We start from the raw sequence: 16067 nt of genomic DNA, 5'->3' as shown, positions 1-16067 counted from the left end.
CCACGGGGAGATTGTTCCATAGCGTCGGAGCAGCAACTGAGAAGGCTCTCCTCCGGGTAGTCGCCAGTCGGCACTGACTGGCGAATGGAATACGGAGGAGGCCCGCTCTATGCGATCTGATGGGACGCAGGGAGGTTATTGGCAGAAGGCGGTCTCTCAAATAGTCAGATCCACTACCATGGAGCGCTTTATGGGTGGTAAGTAAGACCTTGAATTGCACCCGGAGATCCACAGGCAGCCAGCGCAGCTCGCGGAGGATAGGTGTTATGTGGGCGAACCGAGGTGCGCCCACAATCACTCGCGCGGCCGCGTTCTGTACTAGCTGAAGTCTCCGGGTGCTCTTCAAGGGCAGCCCCATGTAGAGCACGTTGCAGTATTCCAGCTTAGAGATCACAAGGGCTCGAGTGACTGTCGTGAGAGCCTCCCGATTCAGGTAGGGCCGCAACTGGCGCACCAGGCGAACCTGGGCAAATGCCCCCCTGGTCACAGCCGATAGATGGTGATCAAAACTCAGCTGTGGATCCAGGAGGACTCCCAAGTTGCGGACCCTATCTGAGGGGTATAAATTTTGTCCCCCCAGCCTGATTGATGGTACGGTGGTCAAATTATTGGGAGGAAAACACAACAGCCACTCGGTCTTGTCTGGGTTGAGCACCAGTTTGTTTGCTCTCATCCAGTCTTTAACAGCTTCCAGACCCTGTTCCATCACGTCCACCGCTTCATTGAGTTGGCACGGGGCGGACAGATACAGTTGAGTATCGTCCGCATATTGGTGATACTTTATCCCGTGCCTCCGAATGATCTCGCCCAGCGGTTTCATGTATATGTTAAATAGGAGGGGGGACAAGACCGACCCCTGTGGCACCCCACATGTTAGGGGCCTCGGGGACGATCTCTGCCCACCCACCAACACCGACTGCGACCTGTCCGAGAGGTAGGAGGAGAACCACTGCAAAACAGTGCCGCCCACTCCCACCTCCCGCAGTCGTCGCAGAAGGATACCATGGTCGATGGTATCGAAAGCCGCTGAGAGGTCAAGGAGAACCAGGATGGACGCAAAGCCTCCATCCCTAGCTCTCCAGAGATCATCGGTCAATGCGACCAAAGCAGTTTCTGTGCTGTAACCTGGTCGGAAGCCGGACTGGAAGGGGTCAAGATAGTTTGCTTCCTCCAAGGTACGCTGAAGCTGGAGGGCCACCACTTTCTCAACAACCTTCCCCACATAGGGAAGGTTGGAGACTGGACGGTAGTTATTAAGAATAGCTGGATCCAGAGACGGTTTCTTCAGAAGGGGTCTCACCACCGCTGCCTTAAGCTCGGTGGGAAAATGCCCCTCCCGAAGAGATGCCACAGCAACCGCTTGGATCCAGCCTCGTGTCACCTCACTGCTGTTGGCAACCAGCCAGGAGGGACACGGGTCCAGTACACAAGTGGAGGTACTCACAGCTCGCATAGCCTTGTCCACATCCCCAGTGGCAACTTCCTGAAACTCAACCCAGAGATGGTATAATATAGTATTAATATAGTATTCCTTGGCACTTCTCCATTTTACATCTTGCTGCAATTTAAATGTGCCAAAATCAGTCTTGGATTTTCTTTAAAAAAATGTTCTCTGTGACAGAGGGTATTTCCTCTGCCTTATTCTTAACGCTTAAAAATTTCTTTAGAATTAACTTTTAGGAATATATTGGACTTGCTTATTGGTAGAGTTGGCCAAAGATGAGGTTGCTGGTTTTGCTTTTTCTATATTATTGGATATGAAAACTGTAAGACTATTGCTGTGGTGAAGTGATTCATAAGATGCTTTATTTATTAATAAAATATTCCTTACTGTAACAGTCACATTTTGAAACAAGGACACTTTGATATTTTATTTTGCAGTTTGATATAGATGGCTATTTTTGGGCCCTCATACATCTACTATGTGTTGGTAAGTTTTTAATAAATTAGCAAATAAATAATTCAACTTTCTGGCCTACGCGTAGCACCTCTGCTATGAGTCTCACTTTTCTGTCTTTACTTATATATGGTATCTGGTGGCTTACATAAGCATGGTCTTTGTACTTTCTCCTGGAAAAGAAAGTCGTGGAATAGAAAATCCTCTCCCCTCCCTTCCCCTCCCATCTCGTTGTCCTCTCCAAAGATCCATGTTTGGCCCAACTTTACACTGAATTATATAGCATTGTGAAAATGGAAAAGTAAATTAACAGAATCAAATGGGAGATCACAGCACAGAGGCAATTTTTTTTAAAAAATTAGGAATTAGGAAAAGAAATTTAATCTGTACTAGATAGGAAAAATGATTGTTAATACAAAATGCAACCTAAGCAGAAATAGCTTTGATGTTGTAGTAGAAGGTTTGGATTTTTATGCAGGCAAATAGATCTTTAACCATAGCTCTTGTCTCCCTTTTTAAATCTATTCCTTAGCTGTACCAGAGAATGAAAAATCTATTATCTGGATTCCTTTCAGTCTGGATTCAGGCCTGGCTACAGCATGGAAACTGCTTTGATCGCACTGATTGATGATCTCTGGAGAGCCAGGGATGGGGGCCATGCCTCCATCCTAGTGCTCCTTGACCTCTCAACGGCCTTTGATACCATCGACCATGGTATCCTTCTGCGGCGGTTGCGTGAGGTGGGAGTGGGAGGCACCGTTCTTCGGTGGTTCTCCTCCTACCTCTCTGACAGGTCACAGTCAGTGTTGGTTGGAGGGCAGAGGTCGACCCCTAGGCCCCTTAAGTATGGGGTGCCGCAGGGTTCAGTCCTGTCCCCCCTCCTGTTTAACATCTACATGAAGCCACTGGGTGAGATCATTTGTCGGCACGGGATAAAATACCATCAATACACGGACGATACACAGCTGTATCTGTCTGCCCCGTGCCAACTCAGTGAAGCGGTTGACGTGATGTGTCACTGCCTGGAGGCTGTCAGGGTGTGGATGGGTGTGAACAAGCTTGCACTCAATCCCGACAAGACCGAGTGGCTTGTGTTTTTCCCTCCCAAATATTGGCCTTGTATTCCATCTCTCAGGCTGGGGGGTGAAATTATACGCCCCTCAGACAGGGTTCACAATTTGGGAGTCCTCCTGGATCCACAGCTGACTTTAGAACATCATCTGTCGGCTGTGACCAGGGGGACATTTGCCCAGGTTCGCCTGGTGCACCAATTGCGTCCCTACCTGAACCGGGAGGCCCTCAGAACAGTCACTCATGCCCTTGTGACCTCAATACTGGACTACTGTAATGCGCTCTACATGGGGCAGCCCTTGAAGAGCATTCGGAGACTTCAGCTTATCCAGAATGCAGCCGCGCGAGCAATTGTGGGTGCACCTCGGTACACCCACCTTACACCTATCCTCCGCGAGCTGCACTGACTGCCTGTTGGGCTCCGGACGCGCTTCAAGGTGCTAATCGTTACTTTTAAAGCCCTACATGATATTGGACCTGGGTACTTGAGAGACCGCCTCCTGCCAATTACCTCTCTACGACCAATTAGATCCCACAGATTAGGCCTCCTCCGAATACCATCCGCTAGCCAATGTCGACTGTCGACCCCTCGGGGGAGGGCCTTCTCTGTGGCTGCTCCAGCCCTCTGGAAACGATCTCCCCGTGGAGATTCGGACCATCACCACCCTTCAGGCTTTCCGCAAAGCTATCAAGACCTGGCTGTTCCAGCAGGCCTGGGGCTGATGAGTTCCCAGCCCCACTTGAATTGTTGCGACTGTTGCGTTGTTTTAATCTGGTTTTTGTATTCGTTTTTGTCTCTGTTTGTTATTGTATTCCCCCGCTCCCGCCTTGTTTGTTAGCCGCCCTGAGTCCCTCGGGAATAGGGCGGCATACAAGTGTAATAAACATTGAACAAACATTGAACATATTAGCATTTTGTGTTTTTTTCTTTCATAGGGGCTTACAAAGTATTTCACAAGTTGTGGAAACCAAATTCTCTAAGGTGATTTTATTTTTTCTGAATATGGAATACTTAAAACAATTCTAGCTGGTCTGGAGAAGGAAAAATATTATATCTTTAGCTCTTTATAATTATATTATTAATATAAAAGACTAATAAGGATTAATAAGGAGACAAAGAAGAAATTGATGGTTGCCTTCTGCAAGTATAGGCTAACTTTCCAGAGTTTGATACACTTAAGATGTATTAGAACTAAAATTTCTTAGTCAGCCTATCCAGTAGATAAATAGGTACTACTTTGGTGGGACGATAATGTCTTTGGACAGCGTTGTTTCAATGGCCTTGAAATGGAGGTGAACACCGCCACTGATAGTTGGCAACAACTAGTGGAGTAAAATCCACAGGGACTCCTTTACCTTACCTTATCTATCCAGTAGTAGTTGAAAATTCTGGAAGTTACTTTTGGTCCCAATGTACCTAGAAAAACCTGGTTTGAAAGGTATATTATTAGAAACAGATGTAATGAATGGAAATATTGCTCAGTAGATCCTTACCATTCATTATGGTTATTAAATAAACTTTAGAACAAAAAATGTATGAGTAGATTTATTTATGTATAAAATTTGTTGATTACCTCAGTTCTTAGGGACTCCAGGCAGAGTACAGGTCTACAACATAATAATTGATACATAATTTGTTGGAAAACAGTAACAACCACTCTGATTTCATTAACTCCATACAACCAATGCCCACCAAAGATATTCCAAAAATACAAAATTTATATTTGCTTTCAGATAATGAGCATGGGAGTCATTTTTGCTTCTGGAGACATCTTATTCCAAAAGTGAGGTGTCCGTAGAAAGGACCCTCCATCAAGCTCTTACACCTCATAATAGGAGGACACTTTCAACATATGCATTCTGCTCATCCAGATCAGTTGTATATCTCTCAAACCAAAGTCAGTGGCAACAAAGAGTACAGAGATAAGACAGGCTCAATAAATAATTGGTTTACTCCTTGAAAATATGTATAGATACATTATTTACAGATAGCTATATTTTTGAGTGAAGACAACCTCTGAAAACAATGTCAATCTTTTTCTAATTCTGTAGACAAACAGAACATCTCACTTTTTAGTATGACGGGAAAAAATACTTGTTTTAGATCAGAGTGTGAAAAATGTGTGGGAAAGCCTGATCTGTAGTTTTCTGGAACCAGAGACACTACTCTAGCAATTTCTATCACCTTTTCTTGGAATGATGTAAAAATCAGCTTGATTAAACTTCTGCCAATTCTTGTTAACTACTCACCATGAGCATTTAACTATTTTGATGAAACATTTTCATCTTCAAGACAACTCTAGATGTCACATTATATATAGCCAAGATAACATGTATCTGTTAGATTGAACAGCTTGCCGAAATCAGATTCAAGAAATCTCTTAAGTGACAGCAAATAAAAGTTAGTACCACATGTGTATATTTGTGCATCTAATTATTTAAGGAATTATTAATATTATTTTGACAGAGTTCTGACATTAAAGTAACTGACTCTTCCCCCCCCCCCTCCTTAGTATCTCTGAACAACAATACATAAACTATGCATTCAGGTACGTTATATCTTGATTAAGAAAAAATATGGAATGTTTACCATCTCTTCATAACTGTATGAACATTGTTGAACATTAAGTTAATACCTACTATATTCTTATTGCTCATTCATCTTATTTAGTGCTATCTTTTACTTAATTAGATTTTGATGGAAACACAGAAGCAATTTTCATATACATTATCAGCTGATTATAAAAAAGTAGTGGATTTTGAATTGAATGTGATATAATGTGATGCCCCAGAGCAATTATGCTTCATTCCATGGAACCTATATCGAGAATTACATGGACCTAGAAAAATGATATTTTTCTGTCAGCATTCAGGAATGCTGCTTATATTTGTAACAAATGTCTTTCTGTGGGTATCTGCAATCTTAGACTCACAAATATAGAACCATGCTGTATTTATAGAATTCTCGTACCGAGATGAATCAGAAAATAGTCAAAAGCGTCTATATCCATCTTGAGAATATTTTTAGATGAATTGAGAAAGGTATCTGGAAGAGTCTTAGATTAAAGATGTGCATTGTAATAAATAATGGGTTATCTACTGGTATATTAAAATTAATAGTTACATCTTTTATTTCTAGTGTGGTGATGTTGGCTTTTGCATCCCACCCAACAGGTAAAAATATCAATAATTATAACTGGTATATGTGTGTGTGCATTTTTCAGATATATTATTATTTCTTTAAGCATGCTACTTAGGAATTTAGTTTGAGTGTGTGTTCAACCCCACATATTAATCATTTTTACACACTCAGGACTCTATTCCTTTTTAAAGTATTAGCTAATCCAAAAATAGCCTGAAGCCAAATCCAGAGATGTTCTGATATGGCATAACTTGGGAGCTGCACGTGCATAGCAGATGTTGTGCAGATATTGTGAACATGTGCACATTAGAGGGCAACATCAATTTGATGCTGAGGCCAAGGACTGCAGCACAACTTCATGTGAAGGAGAGTCAGGGTGCTACAGACAATGGTGTCAGTTCTTGTTGCTCTCTAGCATGGCTCCTGTTTGCCTGCAGAACAGCAGTTTCAAGTCTTTTCCTTTATGCTGAGCACTACTTCGTCAAGAGCTTTTGGGAACAAAATGCTTGTGAACGTTTCAAGCCAAAAGCATAGCTTTCTCTCTGTTGATGGTCTACAAAGGAGAGGGTTCAGATTTGCCAGTAAGGTGCTTTTATTTCTAATCTACTATAAAACAGAATTTAGTTTTTTTAAAATTTTGATCTCCAAAGATTGTGAAATAAACCATTCATAGGATATACAGCATTCAAATTTTGTGCAAACTGGGAAGCTATGAGTTCTAGTTCCTCCTTAGGCAGGAGGGTAACCTTGCACCTGTCACCTCAGCCTGCTGGATAACCTTGGACTAGCTACTTTCTCTTAGCCTTAGGAAGCAGGCAATGGCAAATCACTTCTAAAAAGGGAAACTTCATGGTCTTCTCCCGGCAGTTTCAGAGAATTTGAACATGATTAAATGGGGGGAAAAGACAAGTCTTTAGTTTACAATTGATATGGCTCTTAGCCAACAACTAGAAGACCTCCTAGGTTCCTTCCAACTCTGTTATTCTGTTATCCAAAACAAGCTAGCTATTGTGACATGGCCTTTCCATCTGCATGTCCCAGATTCCCTCAAATATTAGGACAGGCCATTTTAAGGGATACACAGAGTTGGAAATCTTGTTTCAGCAATTTTTTTTAAAAAGTGGGCAAGGCTTTATTTACCCCGACTCTCCCAGATGAAGAACATGGGCAGGTGCAAAATAAATTGACTATTGTCTTTCAGCCTTTTCTATAAACTCTTACACTTACTCCTAATTTTCCCCTCTGACTAATACCTTTTCTTGTCTGCTATTTAGGGGAAGATAGTGGAAGTTTGTAAATCTTGGGGGATCTGATTACAAGTAGTACTCAACTTACAACCATTTGTTCAGTGACTGTTTGAAATTATAGTGGCACTGAAAAAAGTGATGTATGACTGTTTTTCACACTTACAACCATTGCACCATCCCCATGGTCAAATGTTTACACTTGAAATATATTTATGATGGTTGCATTGTCTCGCGGACATGTAATCCCTTTTGCAACCTCATGAGAAGCATGGTCAACGGGGAAGCTAGCTTCACTGAACTACTGAGTTACTAACTTAACTTTCACTGATTCACTTGACAATTGTGGCAAGAAAAGTCATAAAGAGACAAAACTCACTTAACAACCGTCTTGTTTTGCAATGGTAATTTTGGGCTCAAGTGTGGTCGTATGTCAGTGATATTTCGTTCTTCAAAGAGCACAAAAATCTCTGATTTTTAGGAGACAATACATTTAACATATAAGGCTATTGAAGAACACCTCTTCTGTGCAATGTATTCTCAGATGTACCTTAAGAAGTCCCTCCTTTATGTCACCCTAAAATGGCAATCCAATTCATATCTTCTTCTTTGCAGTTTCTTCTTCTCTTTACAACAATTCAAAGTGATAGAAGGAAATAGTCATTGCTTGCAAATATTTCCTATGGCATCATATGGAGCAAAAATGAATGAATATAGTCAGTGGAAAACAAATTACTCCCTGAACAACTATAATTATAAATGGGAGTGTTGCTCATGAATCTCCATGGAAAATACAAACATTTTTAAAGTAGAAACATACTCCTTAAATGGCATTCTTCCTTTTTTACAAGCTGATTTCAGACTGATGAGAAAGAGAATGAAATGTTGTAAGAGCAGTGGCAAATTATTGAAGTGATAAAAATCATGTTAAAACCAAGAACAAGCCGTTCAATTCCAGTTTTATAATGTTGTGTTCCTCTCTTCTGCCCATTTTTCAACAGAGCAACCAAAGACTGGTGCCAGTTTTTAAAAAAAAATTAAAATATGATTTTATTTCTTAGGTGATCTCTTCAGTGCCTTGGAATTTCCACTTCTGAACTTTTACATCTTTCACAGCAGTTGCCTTGCCAGGTAACTTTTCAGGCTACAAGCCAGACCTTATGATATGGATGGGAAACAAAGTATTATATTTTTGATGAGCTGTTAAAGGTGCTTCTTTTTTTCTAGGCTCGAGTATGGTCAAAGCATTCAATTATTGGTCCACAGTGATGCATCATATTAATCTGAAATTTAATATGCCAAACATTATAATGTGAATAAACTATAGGATTATTTGCAGCAAAAGGCTGCATAAAATTTTGCTGGGGATTATACAAGTTATAGTGCAGAGTTCATGAAAGGCACCAACACAGAAAAAGTTCATTTATTATTATTTATTTATTATTATTATTTATTAAATATATTTATATGCCGCCCAATCCCAAAGGACTCCGGGCGGCTTACAAAAAATATTAGGAAAAAACACATAACGATAAAAGAAAACAATTTAAAAACAACAAACACCCTCATACATTCATTCTAATCGGGGCTGGACCTCAACAGTGAGGTCAACAGCCCCAGGACTGCCAGAACAGCCAGGTTTTTACAGCTTTCCTGAAGGCCATGAGAGTGGGTATGGTCCGGATTTCCGGGGGGAGCTGGTTCCAGAGAGTCAGAGCAGCCACAGAGAAGGGTCTCCTCCGAGGGCCCACCAGCTGACACTGTTTGGCTGACGGCATCAGAAGGAGACCCAATCTATGGGATCTTACTGGCCGCTGGGAGGTATGTGGCAGCAGGCGGTCTCGAAGGTATCCTGGCCCTAAGCCATGTAGGGCTTTAAAGGTAATAACCAACACCTTGAATTGAGTCTGGAGACCAATTGGTAGCCAGTGCAGCTCACGGAGGACAGGTGTAACATGGGTGTACCTCGGCACACTCAATATCGCCCGCGCGGCCGCATTCTGAACTAACTGCAGTCTCTGAATGCTTTTCAAGGGTAGCCCCATGTAGAGTGCGTTACAATAATCCAGCCTCGAGGTGACAAGGGCATGAGTGACCGTTAGAAGTCCTCCTGGTCCAAATAGGGCTGCAATTGGTGCACCAGACGAACTTGGGCAAAGGCCTCCCTGGTCACAGCCGACAGATGATGTTCCAATTTCAGCTGCAAATCCAGGAGGACTCCCAAATTGCGAGCCCTCTCTGAGGGGCGTAAATTTTCATCCTCCAGGGTTAAGGATTGACTGTCCAAGCAGTCCTTCGGGGGCAACATCCAAAGCCACTCAATCTTATCGGGATTGAGCACAAGTTTGTTCGCCCCCATCCAGATCCTAACAGCCTCCAGGTATCGGCACATCATGTCCACCGCTACACTGAGCTGGCAAGGGGCAGAAAGATACAATTGAGTATCATCGGCATATTGATGGTACTTTACCTCATGCTGTTGCATGATCTCACCCAGCGGCTTCATGCAAATGTTAAATAGGAGGGGGGACAAAACAGAACCCTGCGGTCCACCACATTCGAGGGGCCTAGGGGTTGACTTTTGCCCCCCAACCAACACTGACTGCGACCTGTCAGTCAGAGAGGTAAGAGGAGAACCACCGTAAAACGGTGCCTCTCACTCCCACCTCTCCTAGGCGTCGCAGAAGGATACCATGGTTGATGGTATTGAAAGCCGCTGAGAGGTCAAGAAGCACCAGGATAGAGGAATATCCTCAATCCCTGGCCCGCCAGAGATTATCGGTCAGGGCGACCAAAGCGGTTTCCGTGCTGTACCCAGGCCTGAAACCGGACTGAAAGGAGTCTAGATAATCCGTTTCATTCAAGGTCCGCGGAGTTGAAGCGCTACCACCTTCTCAACAACCTTCCCTAGAAAAGGAAGGTTGGAGACGGGACGATAGTTTTTCAAAATAGCTGGGTCCAGGGAAGGCTTCTTAAGGAGGGGTCTTACCACTGCGTCCTTTAATGGTTCCGGGAAAAACCCCTCCCGCAAGGATGTGTTGGTAATTGTCTGGAGCCAGCCTCGTGTCACTTCTCTGCTGGTCGAAACCAGCCAGGAGGGGCACGGGTCCAGTAAACAGGTGGAGGCACTCATCACTCCCATGGCCTTGTCCACTTCCTCAGGGGTGACAAATTCAAACTCATCCCAAAAAATCTGATTAAGACTAGCCCTCGGCATCTCGGCTGGTATGGCCCAAGCGGAGTACAGGTCTGTCCGAAACTGAGTGATTTTATCCGACAGAAACTGAACAAACTCCTCAGCTCTTCCCTGCAAGGGTTCCCCTGCCTCCTCACCTTTCAGGAGGGAGCGGGTCACCCTAAACAGGGTGGCTGGGCGAGATTCCACAGATGCAATAAGAGCAGAAAAATGCGTACATTTTGCCGCCCGTATCACCACTAGATAAGTCCTAATAAAGGCTCTTAATAGTGATCGATCAGACTCAGAGTTACTAGTCCTCCAACGTCGCTCTAGGTGTCTCTTTTGGCGCTTCATCTCCCGGAGTTCCTTGGTAAACCAAGGTGCCCTCCTGGATCCACTGCCGCGGAGAGGCCTCAAAGGTGCAATCCGATCCAATGCTCCAGCCACCGCAATATTCCAGGCAGCGAGCAAAGACTCGGCCGGATTGAGGACAAGGGAGTCAGGTATCTCTCCAAGCTCCATCTGAAATCCCTCCAGGTCCATCAGGCACCTGGGGCGGAACCACTTAATCGGCTCCACCTCCCTGCAATGGGGGAGTAGTGTCCTGAAGTCCAGCCTCAGCAAGGAGTGATCTGATCATGACAAGGGCAAGGTCTCTATTCCCCTTAAATCAAGATCACATCTCCACTGCCCCGAGAGAAATACAAGATCAAGCGTGTGTCCCGCCCTATAAGTCGGACCCTGAACTACCTGGGTCAAGTCCATGGTTGTCATGGAAGCCATGAACTCCTGTGCCCCATCTGAGTGTTTACCGAGAGACGGCAGATTAAAGTCCCCCAGTACTATTAGTCTGGAGAACTCCACCGCCAACCCAGCTACTGCCTCTAGCAGCACAGGCAGGGCTGTTGTGACGCAGCTGGGAGGCAGGTACATCAACAGCAAGCTCAATTGAACCTTTAGGTTCAACTTCAAGAGGAGAAACTCACACCCCACAATCTCTGGGGCAGCGATCCTGCGAGGAACTAACGACTTTTGGATGATAACTGCTACTCCCCCACCCCTTTTTCTGGTGTCGTGGTTGGTGGAGCACCTGAAATCCATCTGGACACTTTTCTGAGAGGGGGACCCCCCCTCTTGGCCCAGCCAGGTTTCGGTTATACATGCCAGGTCTGCCTCCTCGTCTAATATTAGATCCCGGACGAGTGGGGCTTTATTCACAACCAACCTGGCATTTAGCAACAACAACCTGAGACCAGGGCCCTGTGCTCCTCTGCCACCAGATCCTTGAGTTGAGCCTGAGGAGCCGGAACAAGCAATCGCTGTAATGTAGTGAGTCCTTCCCCGGTAATGGCTAGTCCTATAGCTCCTGCCATATCTGCCCCTCCCAGTCGTGACCGAAATGCTCCGACATCCCCATGGACCCCTCCCCCTCTCCCATGGCCCCCATTCTTCCTGGCAGGTCATGTATTCCATTCACACCAGGACAGGAGGTGAGTCTGGGTCCCCATCCACTTCTGCTTCTGCACTCAGTGCAGGGGACTCCAGGTCGCATCCCCGGTCCTATCATACTCACCGATCAAACACTCTCTTCAGACACACCCCACACTAATTACTAAAATACAATAGGATAAATTAAAAGTGGGCACATTTTCTCTCACATTCATACACTCATACCCCCAGCAAACCGGCTAACATGCCGTTCCTAAATAGATAGGCAATTAAAATAATTTAAGAACGGTAAAATTTAAATGTCCCGGAAGGGAAAAGGGGGGGGAGCACTCCGACAGAGGCACTGGTAAGCGGTGGCCGGGTCCAGGGGCAGCGTGGCAGGCATTGGCTGGATGACCTGGAAGAGGGATTTCCAGATGGTGTATTGCAGAGGCCCCATGTATTTCAATATGGGGAAATCCTTATAGGTGAAACTTGTTTTGTGGATCTTCCCCTTCAACTTCTCTAAGAGAGAGGCGATGCCCGCCAGGAAGTTCTGCCTGTCGATTACCGCCAGTCTTTTCTGCAGGATCTGGGCTATAGTTCGTCTTCTTCCACAGTGTGCCGGTGTAGGCCGGTTCCTCCGGCGTGCCTGGAGGCCTCCCTGAAGGCCTGTTCCCCAAAGCCGGCCCTTGTTCCGTTTCCTCTTGTTGCTGGCCGCCGCCGCCACCAGAGCAGGGAGCCAAGGCCACGGTGGTCGAAGAAAGCCCTGCCCGGCGTTGCCCGAAGAGACCGCCGCCGCTGCCGAAGTGGCAGGCGAAGTCGCACGGGGAGCCGAGGCCCCTCCCAGCGTTGCCCGAAGAAGCCGAGGCGGAAGAAAGCCCTGCACGGAATTTGGTGCATGCTGCCAAGCCGGTGGTGCCCTCCTCAGCTATCTTCTCCTTCCAGCTGTCGCCTTCCACTGCAAACAAAGTCCATCCCATCCATGGCAAGACAGGAGGAAGGAAGGAAGCGGCGAGGGAGCGAGCTGCCTCCTCAACTGCCTCCTCAAAACATGAATTAGACCAAAATCCCAACATGTGTCTATTCAGAAGTAATAGCAATAACACTTATATTTATATACCGCTTTACAGCTGTCTCTAAGCGGTTTACAGAATCAGCATATTGGCGCCAACAGGATGCAGTCTAAATGTTAATTTTTAAATAATTTTGTCCCTTCATTCAGTTTTGTTGAAGCATGCTTCTAAAAGGTATTCTTACTAGATTGAAAGTTATTAATAATGTTAGTAATATTTCAAAGATTCTCAAGATTTCTCAGCTGATATCTCCAGCTCTGACATTTTTGAGGCATTCTTTAGCTACCTTTTGAGTTAAAAATAGGTTTATTAGTCCTGAGAGCAACTGGGACCAGAATTTCTGTTGCTAAGCAGTAGGTTGTAAAGTGCAATGTTACGTGACTGCATCACTTAATGATGGCAATCCTGCAGATCTGGCGCTGGAATAACTCTGGAACTGTGTGAGTCATTAAGAAGGAAGAAGCCAGAGTAACAGACAAGCAGGCCAGTGGGTGCACAAATGCTGTTGGTGGAGAGGGGAGGGGAGGGATACTGCAGGCAGGTTCTGTTGCAGGGGATGCCAGAAGCAGGCCTGATGGAATGCAGGCAGATGAAAAAGCAGTGGGAGCAATATCCAACACCCTGCCAATTTTCCCACTGACTTTCCTTGGGGGGAAGCCGGCGGGGAATATCAAAAGTTGTGAAATAACTGTGCTTCACTATACTGTTGCAATTGCGAATTGGGTACCGAGTGCCTGGATTGCAATCATATGACCATTGGAGAAATGTGACAGCAACAGCTGTGCAGACAGGTCATACATCTCACTCATTTAGTGCCATTGTAATTTTGAATGATCAATAAACAGGATCTATGGCTATGATAATTTGCCATGGCAACTCACGACAGGCCAACTCACTACTGGACAAGAGTTACATTAATTACATTAATATCAAAGAAATAGTCAAATAGAATCATCAAAGAAAGGTTGTCAAATGTGAAGGACAAAAGTTAAATTAAATTGTTGAATTATCCAGCAGCAAGTTGTCCCAAGATGAGTTGGCCATGACGAGTTGTCTCACAACGAGTTGGCTGTGGCAAGTTGTCCCATTCCACATTGAACAAGTGATTGTAATCCAAGGACTACCTTTATTTTGACTACAGAAGCATACCATCACATTTGTATTCTGGCCCTATTCCATTGAGATGTTTTAGACTAGAGCAGCAGTCCCCAACCTTTCCAGCTCTGCAGATTGGTGGCAGTGATAGGGAGGGGATGGTTTCACATGCGTGTGCACCACTTGCAGAAAGGCAGCTTCATGCACTTGCCTGCTGCTTGCGCAGCCTGGTTCCCAATGGGCTGCCGACTGGTACTGGGCCATGGACTGGGGATTGGGAGCCCCTGGTTTGTGGACATGATTTTAAAATTCCAAGAATTGCCTCCTGAAAAATAGTGACTCTCTAAAATCTCCAAGTGAACTGAATAGCTGAATAAGATTTGAACTATGGTTTAAAGATGGGCAGATTACTGTATTCTCTACAGAATCCTGGACCACATTTTCCCCCAACCAAACAAAGCATCTTTAAGCAAAGTTCTGCCACTAGGATGCTACTGCCAGCAAAATGGAAGAACAATTTTTTACTGATTGGACTTTCTCCCTGTAGCTTAGTTTCTCCTATCACAATCTCTTCCAGAATTAGAATGGTCCTGCAATGGGAAAAGGAATTTCAGGAAATTCTTAGTCCTGCCTTCCTTGATGGGATTCTTTATGAAATCTAAAGCATCTTTCCCTAATGTGGTGCCAGAGGCCATTCTGCCATGATCAATTTTGGGAAATAATATCCAATACATCTGGAGGACATCATGCTGGGAAAGCTGATTTAAAGCTTTCCATATGTGATAGAAAAGTGATAGAAACATAGGGTGGTGATTGCTTATCTCTAAAAAATATTAACTTGTTTTTTAAGATTCTTATTTGAACACAAAAACTCAACTAATACATTTTTCTACTACCCACCACAGTGGACTTTTGGGATTTCTTCTGACTTTACATACTATGAAACTTAAAAGTAGCATCTCCTCAGGACAATATTTAGCTTGGAATTTCGTAGCGAAGGTAAGCTGATTACTATTCTATAACTCAAAAGTTTAAGTGAGCATTGTCTTTAATTTAGTCATTACAGTAATAGTAAATTATAGTTCCTGTTGTATAAATACCATTGTATTTGGCTAATATTTGTTTTCTATTATGTAATAAAACAATAAAAAGAAGTCTTTTCTCACTATGTAATTCCATCTCCTTCACAGATTTCATCAAACTATATATAGATCTTCCACAAATATACTTTATGTATTTTTGAAATATTGTGGTACCATATTTTTTGGAGTATAAGACGCACCTTTTTCCCTCCAAAAAGAGGCTGAAAACCTGGGTGCATCTTATACACTGAATACAGCATTTTTTGCCTCCTGAAGCCCCACTCCCTTCACCAAAATAGCCGTGCATAGCCTCTAGGAAGCTTTTAGAGAGCTCCTGGGGGCTGGGGAGGGCAGAAATGAGCAAAAAGCGGCCCTTTTTTTGCTCAATTTAATCCCCCTCCCAGCCCCCAGGAGCAGTCTATAAGCTTCCTAAAGGCTATCCATGTCCTTTTTTTACGAAAAATGAGCCCGTTTTTGCAAAAAAACGGGCCATTTTTTTCTCCCTAAGGACTCTGCAATCTTCCTAAAGGCTATTCATGCCTTTTGTGGGGGGGGAACGGGCACGTTTTCACAAAAAAAGGGCTATTTTGGGGAGGTTTGCAGAGTGCTAATTTTTTTTAAAAAAATTGCCTCTTCAAAACCTTGGTGCATCTTATACTTCGAAAAATACAGTAATTCTTTCAGATCTCATACAACAGAACATATGCTTCTTTAGGCATTTCTCCCAAAGACAACCTCCCAAAGGTTTTTTTTTAAACCCACAACATAACTGGTATTATTACATTGGAAACCACAGCCATACTTCTGCAGCCAATGGGAGTAGTGGTTTTTTTTAATGGGGGGGGGGATGGAAT

At 44.2% G+C, this 16067-nt stretch overlaps 1 protein-coding gene across 7 annotated transcripts in view; it reads left to right on the top strand.

The window, feature by feature from the left end:
* Positions 1-16067, top strand: part of TMEM241 (transmembrane protein 241) — a 47228-nt gene that overhangs the window by 18092 nt on the left and 13069 nt on the right. For 4 of the 7 annotated variants that reach the window (XM_032222680.1, XM_032222679.1, XM_032222677.1 and 1 more), the window contains 6 exons: positions 1882-1930; positions 3905-3950; positions 5482-5517; positions 6108-6142; positions 8416-8485; positions 15037-15130. In XM_032222680.1, the coding sequence (XP_032078571.1) occupies positions 1882-1930; positions 3905-3950; positions 5482-5517; positions 6108-6142; positions 8416-8485; positions 15037-15130 (330 nt within the window). Of the gene's footprint in view, positions 1-1881; positions 1931-3904; positions 3951-5481; positions 5518-6107; positions 6143-8415; positions 8486-8581; positions 8811-15036; positions 15131-16067 lie in introns of those variants that run through there. The other 3 variants (XM_032222681.1, XM_032222678.1, XM_032222682.1) reach the window with 3 other exon arrangements.

The sequence above is a fragment of the Thamnophis elegans genome, chromosome 8 (assembly GCF_009769535.1).
Source record: "Thamnophis elegans isolate rThaEle1 chromosome 8, rThaEle1.pri, whole genome shotgun sequence".
Taxonomy (NCBI): domain Eukaryota; kingdom Metazoa; phylum Chordata; class Lepidosauria; order Squamata; family Colubridae; genus Thamnophis; species Thamnophis elegans.
Note: the sequence above shows the minus strand (reverse complement) of the source record. Positions and strands in the feature narration are given on the sequence as shown.